General features: G+C 34.7%; 1 protein-coding gene across 1 annotated transcript in view; it reads left to right on the top strand.

Moving 5' to 3' along the window:
• Nucleotides 1–22621, top strand: part of TMEFF2 (transmembrane protein with EGF like and two follistatin like domains 2) — a 261091-nt gene that overhangs the window by 4469 nt on the left and 234001 nt on the right. Inside the window, exons 3-4 of the mRNA XM_021075732.2 lie at nt 6333–6462; nt 11683–11709. Coding sequence (XP_020931391.1) covers nt 6333–6462; nt 11683–11709 — 157 coding nt within the window. The remainder of the gene's footprint in view (nt 1–6332; nt 6463–11682; nt 11710–22621) is intronic.

The following is a 22621-nucleotide window of genomic DNA, read 5'->3' as shown; positions in this document are numbered from 1 at the left end:
TTAGATTGAATTCAACCTCCCAGTGAGAGAGAAAAGAGAATTCACTTTTTTTTTTTTTTTTTTGTCTTTTTAGGGTCGCACCTAAGGCATATGAAGGTTCCCAGGCTAGGGGTCCAATCAGAGCTATAGCCGCCAGTCTACACCATAGCTCAAGGCAGTGCCGGATCCTTAACCCACTGAGTGAGGCCAGGGATCAAACCTGCGTCCTCATGGATTCTAGTCAGTTTTCTGTTGAGCCATGACAGGAACTCCAGAATTTGTAACCAAGGGTAGACATAAGAAGTGAGCTCATAAACAGTAAAAAATGAACCAAGAAGAATGTTCCTCACATGGAAAGCCATAATTATAAGAAGATTTTGGAAAGAAAAAAAAAAGAGTTCACAGAATTCTAAATGGATGCATGCTACTAAAAGGAAATGTATAATTTTTTTATTAAAGAAATTATGTTCAGTTTTCAGTTTCCACAAAGAGTTTTGGTAAAACTTTTATCAAAACTTTTAAGTGTTTTTTCATGCATTGGTCAGTTGGTTACATTTTTCATTAATTTAAATAATAATTGAATGGAATAGACTAGGGGAGGGGGCAATGAATACAGGTTTGACTGAGAAACTAAAATGTAAATTTTCTTTTCCTAATGCCTGTAGCATTTTAAATTTACTACTAGATTACCATGGCTATTAGTTTGTGCTTTGCAATAGTTGTCAGTCTGTCAGGAGGAAATAAACATTTCCCTAGTGGAAAATTTAGACTCTGCACATACCAGGAATATAGAGCGGCTGAATTAAGTTCAAGATCAAGGAAAATATACAAGTTGTGCTAAGAAAATAATTTATTAGTGCAGCTTGAGAACCCTAAAAACAGTCATAGCCTTTAACCAGTCATTCAGTTCTTTGAAATCTTATCATGAGAATGAGATATTTTAGGCCAAGAATATCTTTACTCAGTACTTTCCAGTACTTGCCTGCCAATGAATTTGATATGTCTTTTTTTCCCCCACTGAAAAATGTCCTGAAAAATCTATTTTCCTATATACTGTTCCAGACTAGTGTAGGTCATCTGCTCTCTGTTTCTCCTGCTTTCAGATACAAGTCTGAATTCTTCTATTCAAAATGGGGTACAAACAATAGTCTTTCTGGCTGAGAGATAAATTTCAAAGAGAAATGGGTGTATGTGTGTATAATCTATGTTTTTCCAATTTGGATTATTATTGGAGCACTAAGGTCAACAAATATTTCTCTTCACCCCTCCTAAATGATTTAAAATAAACACATTCTAATCTTCAAACATGTTTCTTATTTATTTATCACAACTGAACAAGATAATTATTTTCTCCTCCTTTTACAGATAGGAAATTAAAGCTCATAAATATAAATAACTTACCATTATGTGGTAATCCTAAAGCAAGAACTTGGGTCCCTTGACACCAAATCTAATTTTTTTTCTAGGACATTATACAGGCAAATAAAAACATTAGTAACAACAAAAGTCCCAATTTATTGTAGACAACTCTTAATATCAAAAGTTGTACAACTAATTCTTAGATGATGATATGAGTTCCAGAAATGGCTTGCCACCTCATGTATCCTCTCTTCCTCTCTGAATACCAGGTGGTTTCCTGGTCATTCTGATAAATCAGATGTGGAGATGAAAATTTAGAGGCAGTAAATGGATGAATGGATGGATGGATGGATGGATAGATAAAAGAAGGAAGAAAGGAAAAAAGAAGACATATAGTCAGCTATTCATAGACAGCACTGGCCATATCAATTACTACATAATGATCAGTTGTCACTTTATAATATAAAAATATAATTAAGCCTATTTAATTTTGCAAGTATCATTTAATTCAAATATGAAATATTTTCACTTGGTAAGCCACGCTTTAGATCTGCAATTGTTCCATTTACTAGGACTGCATAACAAATTGCCCAGAACTTAGTGGCTCAAAACAATGAACATTTATTTCACTCATGAATCTGCAGTTGGACAGGGCTTAATGGAAGCAGCTCATCTCTGCTCCCCTTGGCATTAGCTGAGTGGGGGAGGGAACTCAAAGTCTCGGTTCTGTACTCGTCTCAGGGCTCTCACTCGTATGTTGGGCTGTCAGCTGGGGACCTTGTTCTTCCTCTCTGTGGGTTGGTTTGGGCTTCTTCATAGTGCAATGGCTGGGTTTCAAGGGCAAGCATCCAGAGAGCAAGAAAGAACCAGGTAGAAGCTATATCTTTATTGACCTAGCCTCAGACGTCACACAGAGTAACTTTCACCATAGTCACAGCCCTGTCCACTCTTTTAAAATCATGAAAAATTTCCCATATGAGCCATACGAAGAGATGTAGTGACAGAGAGGTAAAATTTACCTATGGAATGATCAAAGGGTTGGAACATATGCATTTATCTTTCTCTTTTCTGGAAGAGAAACATGCCATATCCTAAGCCAATATTCCTAAGCCTTTGACTACTGGGAATATAACAGAGTTCACTTAACATCTGTGGAGTGCCTTCTACATGCCAGACTCTGTGGAAGGTGCTGACAATATATAAAATATAAGTTATACATAGCTTCTAACTGATGAAATCTCAGTTAAAAGAAATTCTTATTAGCCAAACCAGCAGTAAATCACATGAAAATCTTCTCACGTAATATTTTTTGTTGTTGTTCGTTTGTAGCAAAACACATTCCACATATTCTAGAGCATCAAAGCATTGAATCCACTCCTGTGACATGTTGCTTTCTTCAGCAATGTGAACATTTGGGAACAAAATCATTGACAGAAAAACACATATTTGGAAAATAAACTTAAGATTTTTGAAACATCTGAAGAAAAACAGAATCACTTTTCCCCTAAGAGGAAGTTTGGACAACACATACGTTAATGAGCTTAACCATCTGGGCCTGAGTCTTGTTTTTTTCTCTTACCAGCCAACTATGTGGCTTTTAGAAAATCACCTAACATCTGAATCTGTCCCTTCATCTGAAACTGAGGAGTATTCCTGATTACCACTAAATATTTTTTCCAATAATATGACATACTTTAATGTAGGAGTTTGCTTATTTTTATACTTAGACTTAGTCTGTTTTCCTTTATCTAATTTTAGACATATGAGCTTTAGTGTCAATGTCAGGTGGTAACTCTACTAGTTAAAATGTATATCATGAAAAGCAAATAATTTACATTTCTTTCAGTGAATATTGCAAAGCATTTTGAAATGTAACTCTGTTAATCTTCCCAAATGCCCCAGTTAACTATTTCAAATAGGGAAACTAAACTGTAAACTTATTAATTTCATTGTTGAGTGATATACAAAAGGTTCTGTGTGAAGGCATTGAGAGAAATGGGAGAACCTGGGACCATACTTCCTTTCCTGAGCTTTAACGATTTAGAGTATGCTTCCTCTTTGTGTTATTCATTTTAATGAGTGCAAGTCATGGTACTAAGGGCCAAAAACATCGTGCTGATAATCTACAGTTAAGCTCTTTTCAACTCCATACAAATCTCCCTTTTGGCTTGTGCATGGAACTTGGCAGCTCTGTTTTTAGCACTGTTCACATTTGGCTTACTGCATCCCTCAGAAGTGGCATATGAACACTTTATCAGTTTGTTCGATATTTTAAGATGCATATCAGCATTGTGTACCAGCACTTGACAGAGATAATAAATACTCAGTCCCCATCTACTGACTGAATTGGTGCTTTTTACAGAAGTAGATGAGAAAGATAAATAAATGCTAGGGATTAGAGCGAAGAACATGTGGACCCAAATAATCTTCACACAGAGAACTATAACCAGGGTTGGAGATGGAGATTAAAAAGAAGGAGGGAGTAGGAGAGACCAGAATTTGGGGTTAATAGGTGCAAACTATTGCCTTTGGAATGGATAAGCAATGAGATCCTGCTGTATAGCACTGGGAACTATATCTAGTCACTTAAGACGGAGCATGATAATGTGAGAAAAAAGAATGTATACATGTATGTGTGTCTGGGTCACCTTCCTCTACAGTAGAATTGACAGAACACTGTAAGCCAGCTATAATGGAAAAAAATAAAAATCATTAAAATAAAAAAAAATTCTAAAAAAAAAAAAACACCCAGAAAAATAAAAAACTTTAAAAAAAGGTAACCTGGGATAAGAATGCTAGAACCCTAGCATGAGACACTAACTAGTCTAGCCATTTGTACTAATTATGACTCTCATCTGCCTACAGAAATGGTCAGCAAATCTACTGACTACAATACGTCACCAGCTGTTTGCTTCTTTTTGGTCTCTCCTCCATGTTCTCAGACACCATTGTAGTGTCAGTGGGTCCTCATCAATCATCCCTATATTCTCCTGTCCCTGGTCCCGAACTCAGCCCACCTATCAAACATTTAAAACACCCATCCATCACCTGCTTCCCTGGCCATATGGTTCTGACATGAGCACCACCCTCATTTATTTGGTATCTCTTCAGTACTGCTTATTGGAAAATTCAACTTTTTACTGACATTTTCCTATCACGTTTTCTTCAGTAGTGATAAAGATGTTTGATTTTATAGTCGGTCAGTTTTATATATATGTATGTATTTGGAAAGCTTGTGGAAAGCAGCCCTTACACAGGTATCATCTGGTCAGTAGTGAATTGCCTGTTGAATTAAAGATCCTCATGAGCTCAAAGTTTCTATCAAAATAGTTTTTAAAATGTAATAATGTAGATAGACTGAGTCTGGGGGCCGATAGTGGAACCATGGAAAGTAATTATTATACAGGACCTTCCAGAATGTCTGGATTAGAAATTGTAGAAATAAAGATTTTTTTAAATGTCATATTTAAAATATTTAAATCATTTCTAAATAGATATGTTTTAGTATCTAAATTACCTTGTTAACAATTAGGGTGATTATGAGTGTCATACAATTTGAATTTACTGTTGGAAGAATAGTGTAACTATTAGTAAAGAAAATATATTTAAGTTTTTTAATAATAGGTGCAAAGTAAGACTCAAAACTTTCATTTCAGAGGACATTATCTATACCATTTAAAAAATATTTAGGATGGTCAAGCCATTATTACATAAAGGCAAAGAGCAAGAGCTAAATGGTGGATTGGGAAGGAAGTACAAATATAATAAGAAAATAGAGTGAAAAAATAAATCTTAGGATTTTTACCCTCAGATTATAACCATATTGAGAATTTGCTTTTATTTTTGCATATATCCTTGAGTTGAATTTAACTTATGATTAAGTTTTTTGTTTATTATCAGATAGACTAAAACCTTAGCCACCTCACTAAGTCATCGGAATGTTTTATATGTTTTGAATTTGTAGCACATCAAACACCCAAATATTTTAATAAGAAGTTGAAAACAGCAAAGTGTTTCCACATGCATGTGTATGTATGATTTGCTTTACTTAGTTTCTGGCATGGTGAGTATTTATAAATAATAGTCTTGATCATTACATTTGTTGTAATTAAACAATGTAGCACATCAGTAGTAGTAATCATGAGATAATCACATCACTGGCATAATTAGCAGGTATAGCACACAGCCAAGTATCTCTAATGCCTTAGAGGGTGATTATATTATGATGAGTATACCCTGTAGGTTACTTCATTTCCATTGTAAAATGTGTACATTTTTGTAATGAGATTGCTTTAAAAATGAACTTTTCTCTCTATGAAATGTATATTAATAGCCATACTCTTGAATAATCAGTCAAGTTTACATGTAGTTCAGTAGTTGTTTATTTTATTTTCTGTATTCTGCAGTCTGTCATTTCTACACCATATCTACAGCAATAGCCAATGGCCTAAAATATATGAAAAATTAACTAGCAATGTCTTATCCAAATATTTGGAAATTTGCAAAGATATAAATTTAATACAGGAAAAATATACTAAGAAGTAAACTGAATTCTTCAGCATTTCAGCTATGAACTTCTGCTCCAAACACAGATAGATGACATCTATTTTTTAATAGATTAAATGTTGTAGCATGTTCTCATTTTTTCCACCAAGCCAGGTGGGCCATATATCAGAAAAAAAATGAAATAATATTGATGCATTTGTTGTGATGTCTTTTTACTATTGCTTGTCCTATCACTTTGTTGGAGTTACCTGATCAATTTAGCAGCTTTTTTTCCTCTATCTGAATCAGGTGACCAGTTGGCTTACTTGACATTGCTTTTGTATATCTTTGAATGATGTCCTTGCAAGGTCAAAGACTTGCTGGATACAATGCAGATCACTGAACACAAAGACAAGTGCTTTCTTTTTTAAATGATGGTTTCTATTCAAGGCATCAGAGGCATGCAGACTCCAATATTAACCGTAAGCTTACATATGTGTACTTTCTAGTGCAACAGTGACTATGTGCCTGTGTGCGGCTCCAATGGGGAGAGCTACCAGAATGAATGTTACCTGCGGCAGGCTGCATGCAAACAGCAGAGTGAGATTCTTGTGGTATCTGAAGGATCATGTGCCACAGGTATGTATGTGATCCTAAAGACTCCCTGAAACCTTTGGAAAGGATTCTGAGTCCAAAAGCCATTCTGAGTCTTGCTTTTCCTATGTTATCTACAAATAAATAATTCAGACTATACATTGGCTAGACAAGCCTCTTATGCTTTTGTACAAAACTTGCATTATTCTTATTCTGTGTCTTTTTACATTTCAAATCATTTCTGGAAGAAAGATTAATCTACCATAAAGATATTGTAGATTTTAATGTATATGTTATTTAATGAAGTACAGACAGTTGAATTAATATAATTAGAAATATAGATTGACTGTTGAGGTACCAAATACATGGAAAACTATCTATGCATGAATAAAGTTTTATTTGTTTGTTTGTTGGAATAATACATTGTGTGCTGGAGGGCAGCTTGCACATTTGGGTGTGTAAGTTTAAATGTGGTAATCTTAGTAGCCCTGCAAAATGCTCTTCTTAACATTTAGCAGATAATATTGAAGGATGTATTGATGATGAGCATGATTTCTAATGACTTCTGTGCTTTCTGACATGGTCAGCCTGGGACCCCACAAAGCTTTTTAGTTACATTGTACCAAGAATGCTATGAAGAAAGGAAGGAAGAAGAGTGAGGTCGTATATTAGAGCTGAGTAGCATTATAGGAAGAAAAAACAAAGAGGAATAAAGCCCAACTTGATAAAGCAGTGCTGTTAATTTAAGCTGTTTTCAGGTTAGGTTTGAGACATTAACATTACATATATTAAAGAAACTCCTAGTATCCCTTGATAGTTGTGCTTGGTGACAAATAAGCATCTTTCTGGCAAGTCATAATTTCTGGGAAATTAGATGACATAAGCATATTCAGGGATAAATAATAATGATATAAAAGAAGAGCTTTCTTCAAAAATGGAACTATAGAATAGTATCAGGAAAAGTCTATTTTATTGAAGTTTCTCTTAGATACCAGGTATTTCTATTCTAGGGACTTATATTAAAAGTTATATATATATATATATATGATGGTGGGGGCAAGGTAGTACATGAGCAAAGAGGAAGTCCAGTATGTTATATTAAGCCTATTGATTGTTAGTAGTTGATAATGTTCCATGTTCTACTGGTGACTACCAAAATTTCTAAGAATTAGAAGAGAAAGGTATTATTCTTCATGGACAATCATGTAGGTTTTTTGTTTTGGTTTTGGTTTTGGTTTTTAAATGGTCATTGCTCCTACTTGATTCTTTGCCTCACTATGTGAATGTCCTTCCTGTAATGATGATTGAGAAACAAGCTGGACTGGTGCAATGTTTGCTTATTTGCTAGCACGAACAGCTCATTGCTGCTCCATCTATGAGAGAGAAGTAACGAATGGAAGCAAGAGCAACATGCAAGAGTTATTGGACCATTTACCTCAATAGGACAGAAGGAGGACCAACATGCTAGTCTTATAGTGAGGATGGGGAAAATAGAAAGACAAGGTGCAAACTCATTATGAAAAATCAGTCTGCCATAGCTAGTGGGCAAAATTGAAAACTGATACTTTAGGACAAATAGAATAGGAAAAAAATGGAATCTCTGACTCCCAAAACCAGGAATGATGTAGGCAAATACTAGAGACTGCTGACGAATGGATTTGCTCATTTAGGATCATATGGGATATCTGTCTGTCTCTGACAGTAGCCGAATAAGGATCAGTGGGCAGTAGTCATAAAGCAGTCATGAAGTTATAGTTGTGGCTAACAGTGTTTAGTAGCAACATTTCTATTTTCTTATTTGCCAACCTCCACGTTCTTGTCAGCACATGCAATAACATTCTTCTGATTCATTCAGACTTTCTAGTATCGTCCCTAATGTGTTGGTTATACTATGAAAAGAAATACTTAACCAAGTAGAAAATTTAATCACAATTGAGTAATCCATCCCTAGCTTATTCACAGACTTAGATTTCTGCAGGATTTAATTAGTAAGTCAGTCTTGCTGAATGCACCTTCCATTGACTTGTAAATCTAAAAGGGTTTTGATCTGAATAATGATGGAGGGACCGAAGTAATTTTGATTAACCAGGTCTGACTGTAAATAAATTGGAGTTCTGACTTTTGATCTGAAAGAGATTCTCATTCTTTTCTTCATAGATTTTCCATTTTTTTCTTTAATGTTGTTTGACACTGAGTGGAGGTGGCAAGTTGTGATCTCTGGGAATAAAAGGCAGTAGAAGATATACCTTTACATTTATTATATTTCATTGAACTTACAAATCAGGGTTTGTTTGTTTGTTTCAGGAAAATTATTTCCTATTCCTATTCACAATAGCCTCACTGTCAATTTCACTTTTTTGCTTTATAAGAAATGTATTGACTAAGAGCCCAGATTCAGGTCTTCTTTTCTTAGGTGTTTCTTAGGTGTTTCTGTTTCACTAATAAAGCTTTAGCAGGCTGCTTATCTCTTGTTTGGCAAGATGATTCATTTTATAGTGGAGAATGTGTTAAAGCTTCCCATCACTTTTTTATAATGATGCCACGGATTTAAGTGACTTTTTTTTTCCCAGTATATGCCTCCTTTCTTCCCTAGATATTTAATTTGGGTCAAGCCAAATACAGATTGTTTTAAGGACCATGCCCTTTGAATTTTTAGAAACATGCATGTGAAATACAAGCCAAAATACTACTGCTGCTTTTCTTGATTTTCTCTAGCCATATGCATTTAATAGAAAAGCTATAGATGAATGGGTAAGATGTTCACTCAAATTTTTAATTATTATCTTCCAGACACAGTGATAAGCATTTAAAATGTGCTATTGTGCAGTTATCCTCAAAACAGTCCAGTCCTCTCCCCATTGACTAGAGGACCAATAAGCTTAAGAGGGTTGAATACCATTCCTTATGTTATCCAATGAGTATGTTTGGAGCTTGGAATCCATACGCTTTTATGCATTTCCTTTTATGTGTATATAAATATAGAAAGCTGAACAAGAAATGGTTCTTGATTTAAAGACATTTACAGTCTTAGTGGGAAAGGAACAAGAAACTACACACATTCAACTAAAACACAAGTAGAAGGTATTAGTGCTATAATAGTGCAACCTGTTATTAGCCTCTGATGATTTTATAAGTAATATGAAATTAAGCTTTCAAATTAATTCAAATAAAGTCAGTTAAAATTCTAGCTGTGAAGGGATACAAAAAGGAAACTTGACAAACATTGACCATTGAAGCACTGTCCTACCCAAAAGTGATTATGCCGTGATTTAGGACTCAGTTCAGTTGACAGGACTATTTTCCTATCAGGAAATGAATGCATCAGCCTTTCTGGATCTGTTACCTTAAAAGAGTCAAAGCATTCAAATAAAATCCTTATTTGAGTCTACTAAGAAGAGTTTTTATTGTAAACTGTTTTTGCCAATTACCTTGCCTTTAAGGAAAGGATATCCTTGCCCAAGGGCACACTCCTCAGTCACATAAGCAGTTAATGACTTGATGTTCTGATTCATAAAGTGTTAGACCCTGTGAGTTTAGTTAGTTCGGAGCTCCACCAAAGCTGATAATTGAAACTACTGCTTCTTCATGGCGGTGTTAATGTCTAACATAATGACAAGGGAGAACTACTGGGGAGGCATCTCTTTTTCCCTGTATCAGCCTTCTGTAGATCTTCATACATCATGCTTCCTTCTATGAAATGCCTCTCAATAAAGTGTCCTGGAGTCAAACAAATAGAAGTAGGGTTTTATTTTCATTGGTCTAAAACAGCAAACACAAATTTGTTGAAGTGGCATTTTTTTGTAGTTCTAGAACCCTAGTTGAGATTTCAGTGTAAAATGAGGGCAAAGACAAAGAATATCAGTATTAGTCTTATTTCCCAGTATTAACATTAAAAATACATAACCAAATGTATTTAGAATGGAGGGAAGCAGAGAGACAAAAGAAAGATGATGTTAAACCTTAACAAGTTGAAACAGATGGAAATCAATGGTCTTGACTCCATCTAGGAAATTGAGTGTTCCCAGGAACTTAGTTCTCAGAAATGGACAACTTTCAAGAGTTGTAATTATATAGAGGGGAGAGGAGAGAAGTGGAGAAAGAGAAAGACAGAGGGAAGTTTTTGTCTTTTCTGCCAGCATTACCTAGGGTATGGCCAATTTTAATCATGGAGACAAAAGCTGACTCTTCTACTGATTTTAAAAACAAAGGAGGCTTTTGGTTGTAGATAGACTCATCCACAATTGTGGTATTTGAAAAACATATTAGCTCTTATATGAAAAGATATTAAATTTTAAACTCTTTTTTCCCTTTGTATATGCAATGTACAAGAAAACAATCCTTGGGTTCCTATTGTGGTGCAGTGGAAATGAATCCAACTAGGAACCATGAGGTTGTGGTTCGAACCCTGGCCTCGCTCAGTGAGTTAAGGATCCGGCATTGCCATGAGCTGTGGTGTAAGTCACAGACATGGCTCAGATCTGGATCTGGCATTGCTGTGGCTCTGGTGTAGGCCAGCAGCTGCAGCATTCAACCCCTAGCCTGGGAACTTCCATATGCTGTGGGCGTGGCCCTAAAAAAAAAAATATACAGTCCTTAATTATGACTTTATTTGCCACATATCTTAGACTGTTTAATTTCAAAATCCCAGTGATTGTTATAAGTATCTCACTTTTAATTTTTTTTTTTTGTTATTGGCACTAAATTCATCTTAATTAAAATAAAAATTAAAAATTTTAGGGAGTTCCCATCTTGGCTCAGGGGAAACAAATCTGACTAGGATCCATGAAGTTTTGGGTTTGATCCCTGGCCTCACTCAGTGGATTAAGGATCCAATGTTGCCCTGAACTGTGGTGTAGGTCACAGACACAGCTTGGATCTGGCATTGCTGTGGTTGTGGCATAGGCCTGCAGCTGTAGCTCCGCTTTGATCCCTAGCCTGGGAACTTCCATATACCACAGGTGCAGCCCTAAACAAAGCAAAAAAAAAAAAAAAATTTACATAGACAAGTTTAGGAATTTTACCAAAGCTAGGTAATACATTTTTCATGATGTTTAAGAATGAATATAATAGGGAATTTATCTTACAAGTTATGTTATAAAAATTATACTCAATTGATGTGAATGAATATTTTTCATATTAAATATCAGTAAATTTTCAGTTATATTACCATCTTAATGGAGCAGTAAATATAAGTTTTTTAAAGTTATAAATATTTTTTGAGTATGTTTTTCAAATAAAAACAAATCATTTCCTTTTTCCCCCCAGATGCAGGATCGGGATCTGGAGATGGAGGTAGGAATTGCCATTTTATATGTTTGAAGACTTACATGTCAATATTATTTATGGATAATTACTGATGTATTCACCATTACAGATATCTGAGATAACTTCTCAATTTGAATTTTAGGAAAGAGAAAACAAAAAATATCTTTCTCTTTATTAAGAGTCTATACCATATAAATTATTCGATTTACTTATGAACCATACTTAAGAATTCTATTTCCCTCTAATCTTCCTGTTTATTTATGTGTTTGAGTTACTTTGAAATAAATCTTCATGTCAAAACTTCCTAACAGAAGCCTCCAAGCACGTTTGGCAGGTCAGATAACTCAGGAGAAAATCATTTAAATGTTGGATTTTTAAAATGTAGAATTACAAGGTATTGATATTAACACACACATGGCTATCATGTAAATGAGGCCATAATCATCAAATTAATAGTTTGGAATTGAAGGAACTTTATTTAATTCATGAAAGAAAAGTAAGAAAGATAAACATACTTTAAGCCAGTGAAAATGAGATAGTACATTTACTTCTTTGATTAAATTATAGTTATTTTTACTAAAACAAGTTATATGTTTTCATGATTTAGTTGTGTTTTTAAAGAAGTATGTGAGATAAGGGACAGGCAAAAACTTTCAAAATTTGATCTGATATACTTAGTGCCAAATAAGATTTTATTTGTAGATTGAACCTTCGTTATAAATTTCCTAAAATGATTTTCCAAATGAAATCCAAACAAATTCTATCTTTAAGCATAGGAAGAAAAAACTAAAATAATTAACTATGATTTCAACAAGAATAATGAAAAGAAAATAAATAAAAACATAAACAGTCTCTCAAGGCCTTGCTTAAGTTGTATAAAATGATTACATGGATGTTTCCAAGTAAATGTTAGTTTTTAAATGAAGAATTTGATAAAAGATAAGGAATAGAAGGCCTTGGATTCAGGAAAGTCAGATCTCTGCTGCTCACCTTTTCTGGTTTAGGCAACAGTTTAAAGGTTTATCACGTTACCTTATGTAATGATGGAAAGGCTTAACTATTGCCGATAAGCGATACACAGAGAATACAATTAGAGCAGCATATGGGAGCACAGTTTTTTTTCATGAAGACTGAAATGAGGAGGAGTAAAGATTCAGTACAATGAGGGTATGAGATATATTTCCATGTCATATGACATTGGACCATCATTTGATGTGAAAACAATCTTTTACAGTTTCTAAGAAATCTTTTTTTCCTAGCTGGTTAGTATAGTATTCCTAATAAGGCATTCCTAGAAGTTTAATTTCTAACACAAATTAAATCTTAAAAAGAAAGGAAAAAAGATATTCCTTGAGTAGATACTTCACCATTGGAATATTTGGAAATTAATCAGTTTTTTAAAATGTTGCTTTTGGGAGTTCTCATCATGGCTCTGTAGAATCTGACTAGTATCCATGAGGACGCAGGTTTGATTCCTGTCCTCGCTCATTGGGTTAAGGATCCGGCATTGCCATGAGTTGTGGTGTAGTGTGTCTCAGATCTAGCATTGCTGTGGTTGTGGTGTAGCCCAGCGGCTATAGCTCTGATTGGACCCCTAGCCTGAGAAGCTCCACATGCCAGGGGTGGGGCCCTAAAAATACAAAAAAAATAAAAATAAAAAAAAATTAAAAAAAAATGCTGCTTTTGGAAGGAAGTAGTTTTATGCAAAATTCTGTGTGTTTCCCAACTATTTAGTTTTATGTATAGAGTACTTAATTTGGTAGATATTGTGTTATTTCAACCGTTCCACTGTTCATGCAACAATTGTTAATCTTTTACTACCTTTAAAAACAAAACACAGAATTTCTTCTTTGCTCCTTTTGTTAAAGCTTCATGGTATACTTTTTTTTCTGATTGAGTCTTCTCATGTATCATTTCTTCATTTTTTTAGATAATAAGTGTGGTGTATGTTTCAGATACTAGTTTCCAGTTTTTGGTCACTGTAATTAGCACATGCAATTGACAGTGAAGTCATACACTTCCTTGTTGCAGTTTATATAGAAATCTTGGGTTCATTATGTTACACTGTGATCTGAATAAGGTGATTTTTAGGACATCATTTTAATCTATTGAGTATGATGTTTATAACATAAATTTCATATATTGGTGGCAAACTATTTTTTCTCTTGTTTTACCCTGCCTTTCAATTATAGTATAATACTAGCTTGGTGGGGGGAGCAGGGGAAGCAACTTCTTAAGAGATAATTGCTTTGAGAAGAAAATGAATGTGTAGTCCATTTAATTCCGAGTATAGTCTTTTTAGAGTTATTCTTCTGAAAGTTGTGATAAATGAGTATTTACTCCTACCCAGGCAATCCTCCCCACCCTTTATTTTCTTTAGTCAGACACACATTGTTTTTGTTTTGTTTTTACTGAATTTTTTTCTGGTCTGTGTTACTTTGTTCTGAAATACTAATAGTTTTAATTTTCTGTAATTTTTTACTCAATACAAAATGATAAAAATAAAACCTTATTGACTAGAACTTAAACACCTAGTTTAGAGTGACCTGCACAATTCCAATTCATGTATCTATTGGTTTATGCTTAAAATATATTTGACTTGCTGCCTTTGCTATACAAAATATGGACTTGTTCTCTATTCTGACAGAGTTCCTAATAGCAAGGTATCAGAGGAGTTGGAATCAGTTTCCTTTGAATTAACCAGAAGTGATTGGATTACCTGTGCTTGGTAATCAGACAATCCTGGCTAGTGATTGTGCTAACTGGTCTCTATAGGATATATTCTCATAGTGTGTATTTAGCCAATAATTGGGGCATCTTTGCAAGCATTTTGGTTGATTAGTGGTTATTTTTCTAATTTCTTTTAACAAAAGCTAATATAATTCCCAAATGGAGTGCATTGATCTGAATACTGAAGTAAACAATCTTATTTGCAAAACACTTATGTGTGTCTATCAAATGATATCATTAAACCTCCAAATGCAAAATCACTTTAAAAATACATCAATTTTTACCTTTTTTTGTATTGTCCTATATTTTTAAATGAGTGAATATTGCATTAGCATTGAAGATTAGATCTGATTATTTTTAAAATAATTTGACTCACTTGCATGAGGGCATATCTTTGTCATTTATTGTACTTGAGGGAACATTTTTACTGCAGTATAAAAATGATCTAAAAGTTTCATACAATTTATGTTATCTTGTTAGCATACATTTTTTAGAGAGTTTAAAAATCTTTATCTATTTATTTAGGTGAAACAATTCAAAGGGCTAACTTTATTTAATAAAATATGTTTATCATGTCTTTAACATGGTCTGCAAAATGCACATTCAGGTAATTTGTACAATAAGCAACAAATGCTGCCTACAGATCCTAAAAGTTGGCTTTTCCCATTTCACCGACTGTATCCTCTCTTTTCGTGTTTAAGAAAACTCATTAATACAAAGAACAATTTTCTATTATTAGTCTTAAACATAAGACTGGCTGTTTATGGGATTCTGTTTTCAAATAAAAATGTTTATCTGAAAGGCATCTACATCAAATAACCTTTTGGATAGACTCACACTTGAAAAAAGAAGTTCAGGATAAATTATAATTAACTATATATGCATCCTATAGGAAGGTAATATGTGATACTGTGTGGACCAAATTCCAAAGAATTTCAGAAAGTAATAGAAAGAAAGGGGTTGGTGTTCAAGTACTTCTATATGTGGAGATTTAATGTTGTAAATAGGAAAACGGGTGTGTGTAGGAGAGATAATAACATCTTATCCACCCACGGACTTCCTTAAGCAACAAATACTGAAGTAAGAAAAAAAATATTAAAGGAGCCGCCTCTCAAAATCTAGTGTGTGGGTGGTTAAGGGACAATTTTTAACACCTGCTATTCTTTCAAAATCTTGCAGTCATATTATAAGGATAAGACCATTAATATTTTCCATACTCGCAACAGTATTTTTGCATTAACTAGAGTTTTGATGGATTCCTAAAAACAAAAAATAAGTCCAGTAACATAAAAACTGTATTTTAACTATTAATATAATTATAAATATATTATCCTGATAGAAGTCTGGAAGAATCTACAGTTAAATTTTAATAACATCTTATGGGAAGTTGTATAATAATGTCCATAGACATAAAATGTCTCTAAGAATACACAGCATTGATACAATGGGTATATTTTTAATTCATGAGGTAGAATGAAATGCAGGGCCTATTTATACAACTTATATAATTATATAGTTTTAAGAGAATTCTTTAATAATTGATCTCTTTAATTAAGAGATTAATATCAGATATGTACTGCAACAAATTAAATTAAATTTACACCCATTATTTGTATATTTATTTTAATATAAATCCAGGTAATTGTTATTGTGATGATTAATGCCCCAAATCAGGTATGGTGTATTTTTATTTAATGCAAAATGGTCCCGTGCAAACTTGCTTTGTATGATTTTACTTGGATGTATGTAGTTATGACATTTTTCTCGTATATACTTTGGATAGAACAAGAAATATTTATGTTGCAACAGACTGTACACCCTAGGCTATTTCTGATTATATAGATTGCTAAAAACTAGAAAACAGTATTGTAACAAGTTTGAGAACTTAAAAATTAATTTTTTTTTAATTCTCACATCTCTAACGTGGATTTGATGATATTCTGGAATTGAGTCGAACACGCCTCATATAACCTGGGGATCATGGTAAGGTTTCTGGGACTATAAAGCTGAATATGACACAGTTCTTTGCACTTAAGGAGATTTACAAGTAAATTTTTTCTTAGCACACAGTGGGAAAATTATGATTCTAATTATCAAAAGAAAAATAATCCCCTGTAGATATAAAATGTTAAATATACTGTAAATAACAAGAAACTGAATATTCATTCCATAAAATATTCTCATATAAGGCTAAGCGATTTTTCTCCTCTGTGTTGCTATAGCAATTCCCTTTCCTGACCTCAGTCTGTACCTTCTCCATCTTACTGTCATGGTCAAATTTTGGCAAGTACAATATGCCTCACCATGTATTTTCTCCATTGCGTACACATTACAACCAAAGTCTGACAGGCATCAGTTATAAGCAGCTTCAGCTGAAATACTGATTCGATAAGACATTATACTATGTATGTAAGGTCTGCAGATTTTCCCAGGGTAATATATATCGGGAGGAAGCAGAAACTGTCCTGCTTTTGCCGTTCATACACCTGAAAGCTGCTGTCCAACACCAGAGAAAGAAGGGACGCATCAGAGGTCACAAGACTGGATGAGTTTATAGACACCTGACACACAGTTGAAATTATCTCGGGTTTTCATAGGGTGGAATCCATTGGCTTACTCTGTACCTCAAAGATAAACAATACTGTAATGGAGTAATAAAATAGAGGTAGCATGAATGCTACCTCTATTTTATTAGATAGATAATGGATAATGAAACTAGAAAATACCAAAAGCAAACGAAAGGAGAAAACAAAGTGAGAATGATGGAAAATGAAAAGGGAAGAGAAAGGAGCTCTTGTTACCAATATGGCTGCATTTGTCTTTGCACATGACTACCAACTTAAAAATAAAAATGACTTTTTTTTTCCCAGTAGAACAGTAACAATTGACTGAATTTCTAGAGAAGATTGCTTGGGGATATGAAATGGATGTTACAAGCTTTTTTTCCTGAATCATCTGTATGTGTTTTTAAAACTATATCTAGAAAAATAAATGTAATCATTGTGTGCAGTGCCATAGACATGGCTTTGGATTACAAATCAGGAGATTTGTATTCTAGATTTTTAATTGGCTTGAAGGATGCCTATTTGATTTTACTCTCAGTCTCCTTGGAGATTCACTCGCTTTTATCAGTAAAGGAGAATAATATCTGCTTATAGGAAAAGACGATTATAATAAACTAATGCAAAGAACTTGGATTCCAAAATATTAAAATGAAATTAAAAGAATTTATATTACTTTTGCTCTTTATTCCCATTTACTCTAAGAATATTATTTCTCCGAGTGGCTTAATTAGAAATTGAATCAGAAAAAGACAAATATCATATGATATCACTTATATGTGAAACCTTAAATATGACACAAATGAACCTATCTATGAAACAGAAACAGACTCAGTTATAAAAATCAGACTTGTGGTTGTCAAGGTGGGAAAGGAGGAATGGATTGGGAGTTTGGGATAACAGAAGCAAACTATTATAGAGGATGGATAAATAACAAAGTCCTATTGTATGGCATAGGGAACTATACGATAATAATACAATACACATTATTATCGTATACGATATACATATTATCGTATATGATAACTATATGATAACAATACCCTATGATAAACCATAATGAAAAAGAATGAATCACTTTTCTGTATGGCAGAAATTAGCACATTTTAAATCAACCACACATCAGCAAAAATTTTTTAAAATAGAAATTGGATCTTTTAAATAGTGATTTTTAGGTTCATGTTTTAAAGTACTGATGCTGAGATAAGAAGTCTACAAATCCCATCACAGTTTTCAATATTTGGAGGAGAGAGGCTAGCTTTGCACCTTGAAGGGGGTGAAATGACACTGTTGATATCAGAGGAACTGCAGTTCTATAAGATAGACAAGAAATAAGGAATAATGTTCAAAAATTCAAAAAAGTGGATAATTATTAAAAGGGCAGGCATATTGCCTCCATAGAAATCCAAAAAAGAAGAAATGGGAGGGATTCATAATGCTGGGGATTCAGGATACTTACAAGGAAGAATTTTCCTCAAGATGCTAAGCATTGCAAAGTTTTTCTAAGGGGATTTGAGGTTTGTTTGTTTGTTTCTTTTCCTTTCTTTTTAGAGCCTTATATGCAGCATATGGAAGTTCCCAGGCTAAGGGTCGAACCAGAGCTGCAGCTGGGGGCCTATGCCACAGCCCCAGCAATGAAGGATTTGAGCCGAGTCTGCAACCTACACCCACAGCTCATGGCAATGCTGGATCCTTAACCTGCTGAGTGAGGACAGGAATTGAACCCGAGTCTTCATGGATACTATTGGGTTCATTACCACCAAGCAACAATGGGAACTCTGGGATTTGAGCTTTTTTGAAAGAAATTCTTTTAAAATAGATAGAGAGATTTTATTAGAATTCTACTTGATAACAGTGTGAATTAGATAAATCTGTGAGGATTCCTCACTCAGGTATAATTATTTGTAAAACACTCTATAGTTTATAAAAATACTATTATAACATTGATTTATTTAATCACAATAATAGCCTTTGGATGTGTGCATTATGGTCAGGAAAAAAAAATACCATTTTACCCGAAATGCCAATAACAGTACATATGGTAACTAAGCCAGTCCATAAATTTCAAGGAAGGAAACTAAAGTCTACAAGATTACCTCACCTCTTACAGTAGTTGCAACCACTGTATCAGACAGACCCCATAGCTTGTGTTATAGATCATAAATCCTACCAACAATCATATGAGATTTCATTATCCCATCTTTTTATCACCTTCCCACTCTCATTTTTATTTCTGGAATCATCTGTTCTATTCAGTGTAGTACTCAAACCCCTGTGGGTTTTTTTTTGTGGTTTGCTATTTAAGTTAATCACACTCATCAGTCTATAATGGTTTGCTATCTCTTCTCTTCTATTAATTTCCCCTTTCATCTCCCATCCCTAATTCCATGCCTTTCTTGTATAAATATTCACACTAAGGTATTTAATATACCTTACATTTCTGGGAGGGGGGTATATGGTTGTGTGGGTAACAGTAGGAAGTGATAGTTAAAAACATAGGCTCTGGAACTGGACTCTGTGGGTTTGGTCCTGGCTCCACCCCTTACTGGCTAAGTGACCACAGACAAGTTACTTACACAATATGTTTTTAGTTTCTTCGTCTGTGATCCTTTCAGGGTTTCCCAGGAAGTAGACTCTGAGTTTGAGAACTGTACTTTCAAAGTTCATGGAGTAGTGCTCTCAGGATCAGCATCATATGGAGGGAAGAGTGTAGGACTGGGAGGAAAAGAACTGGTACAGTTTTAAAAAGGCACAGTAGCACCCATAAGGAGCTCTCAGAATGGAATGGCCCCTATGAGTTGTGTTTAATCCAGATGATGGGGCTGGGCCTTCCCACACCACAATTGATATCACCACTGATATGGACAACCCGAAGAAGGTTGTGTTACCTTGGGCCACGTGACTCTCTTCAGCTTCACATTTGACCAAGAGAGGCACTCAGCTGTAGGCTGTCTGTGTACCACCTCCCCAGCAGCTGAGAAGGAGGAAATGCAGACATTGGACCATGGCATCCTCTATGATCTATAAAATTTAAAACAGGGAACAAGACAGGCACAGGTTTTACCCTTGCAGAGCTTATTTCATGTGAAAAGAGCCAAACAGTAAACAAACAAACCAGGAAAAATGTAGATTGTCATGTGATGAGCGCTGGGTAAGAGAGAAGTGTGGGATAAAGAATGTTTGGGGTTGCTAATATATTTGGGGTCATCAAGAAGGCCTGGACAAAGATAAGAAGGAAATGAATGAGCAAAGCTTGCAAATAGGTGAGGGAAAGGCATTCCAGAAGAACAGCAGTTGCAGAAGCTTTGAAGCAGGTGCATAACTGGGGTGCTCCAAGAAGATCATGATATTAGCTGGACTGATGTGAGTGACAGGGTGCTTGGAGATGAGAGAGTGAGAGGGGGGTGGTGGGGGTGACCCTGAAGACCACCTCTCATAGGGTTTGGCTCTTCCTGTGAGTGAGCTGGGAGCCGTCAAGGATCTGGAGCAGAGAGCATGTTGTGATTTGACCTGTGATTTCACAAGATCTGTGTGGAGGATGCCCTGTGTCCAAGTAACGGAGGAAGTGAGGAAGACTTCTGTAATTAAAAGACAGAAGATAATGTTTCTTTTGTCTGGTTGTCATCAATGTTCAGGAGTCCATGGTATATTCGCCAGAGTATCCCTTGATTCTCCTATATGTGTCACTCTGCTGCCCATCAGAGGCACATTATCTATGATCCTTTATAAATAGATATCCTAGGTTGTGCAGTGGTCGAATCCATTTTTTTCTCTTAAGATATTTTTATATTTAGGATTTTATTTAAAACATCCTTCTCTTGTTTCGATATTTGTAACCAAGCAGAACATATCAGGTATTACCAGACAGTATTTAATACATAAAAATCTCTCTGCATGCAGCAGTGCATGCCAAATTGCGTTGACTTTGCTTCAAATTTGGATTTGAAAATATAGCTTTTTTACTGTACTAAATGTACAATACATATTGGAGCATATGATTTTCAACATGTACTTAACAAAGAGCAATTCCATTTTCTCTGGTGAATTACACACTTGTTATAGCTTTGGGATTTAAAAAAATCCAAGAATAAATAGAAAACAATATGTTTAAATAATGTTAGCATTCTGGCTCAATGAGTCAAACCAAAAGAATTATTCCAGTGACTTTCAGTTAGTAAACTGGTTCTGAAGATATTTTGGTTTTGCATTCCTTGCTGATCTCTCTCTGAGTAGAATAAAAGGGAAATTAACTGGATTTTAAATAAGGTTGGACTGATGCTTCCAAGAAGTTGTTCAGCAGATGGATCATTAAGCAGGACGAGTTCCTAATTAAATAAGTATGTATTTAATATAAAATAATAAATATATTCCTTATAAGCTTAATCTTCTCCCCCATGTTCTCTCATTTTCCAGCAGCTTTTCTTACTCCTTAATGCCATAGTTTGGCTGACTGGATAGCTGTTCTGTTGGTGAAGGCCACAAACAGAAAGATCAGTGTTAGTGGAATCCGTTAAAGAGGGAAGCTATTTCTGTTACGACCTCTACACAAAAATAAGATACTCTGCACATATTCGATCCTGGCTAAGTTGAGAAATTTTGCACTGTCTTGTAAGCATTGAATTAGGGCAAGAGTCATTCCAGATGCACTGACCAACCATCCTCTCCAGAGACTGTAGCACTAACAGAAAAACTGTGACCTTCGGCAAGTATAATTTCTGACACTTTGATCTAAGTGGTAGTGGTGAAAACTTGGTGAAAAACATGTTGAGCCGAATAGTGTCATCCTTCCCAAGCGCTTCAAGCTTGCTGATGCAGTTTGAGGTCTAATCCTTAAGGGCTGGAGAGTTTACAATGTTGAAGATTTTATTCCGTTAGTCAAAAGACAACCATAATAGCAGCTTGAATGTGCTTATCTTTGAAAGTAAGTGTTATTTTTAAATACAATTAAAGAGGAACACAGCTGGCACTTTAGAGACAAAAAAAAAAGGGAATTGGTAGAGATATTATACTTCATCTTAACTGGTGGGATGGTATTAAACAGTTACATTCTGGAAGCTCATGTTCTCATTGCTTTTGAGGTCCATGCTGTCCAACCATGTTCAGGCATTGATTAAGGAAACACTCTTGACCTTTTATAAAGAGAGAGCTCCCTTACACCAAACTCTGCTTTGAAACAGAACATGGCAGAATTATAAAGCCAGACCAACCCTATAAATCAGCACCTTTTACAAATTTTCTGTTGTGAATAGTTCTCAAATCTCTATGTCCAGACCCTTCATCAATCCCCTATTTCAGTCCCTAGTCCTCTCTTGTCTTTTTGGATTAAAAAAAAAAAAAAAAAAAGAGCCTCCTAACAGGTCTCCCTTCTTCCAGTCTTGTCATCCTAAATTTTTTTCTTACTCACAGTCAGAATGATTTATAGAAAATATTTTGAGCATATCATTCCATTGCTCACAACTCAACCCACAATAGTTGTCCCTCAGCCTTAGAAGAAAAGTCAGTCTTCCCAGTAGGAGATAGAAAGACTTCCAGAATTGCTCCAGTACCTGCCTCTCCATCCTCATCTTTAGTCTCCTTTACCTACTTGACAATTCCAGTGTACTTTTTCATTGAGAGTAGTTAACTGGGCTGCAACATCAATAGATTTC

This window comes from Sus scrofa, chromosome 15 (assembly GCF_054392235.1).
Source record: "Sus scrofa isolate SSC_HxYL_T2T_F1_AM1 chromosome 15, Sscrofa_HxYL_maternal_Yorkshire_Landrace_v2.0, whole genome shotgun sequence".
NCBI lineage: Eukaryota > Metazoa > Chordata > Mammalia > Artiodactyla > Suidae > Sus > Sus scrofa.
The sequence above is the reverse complement of the archived record's forward strand: the minus strand, read 5'-3'. Positions and strand labels throughout refer to the sequence as shown.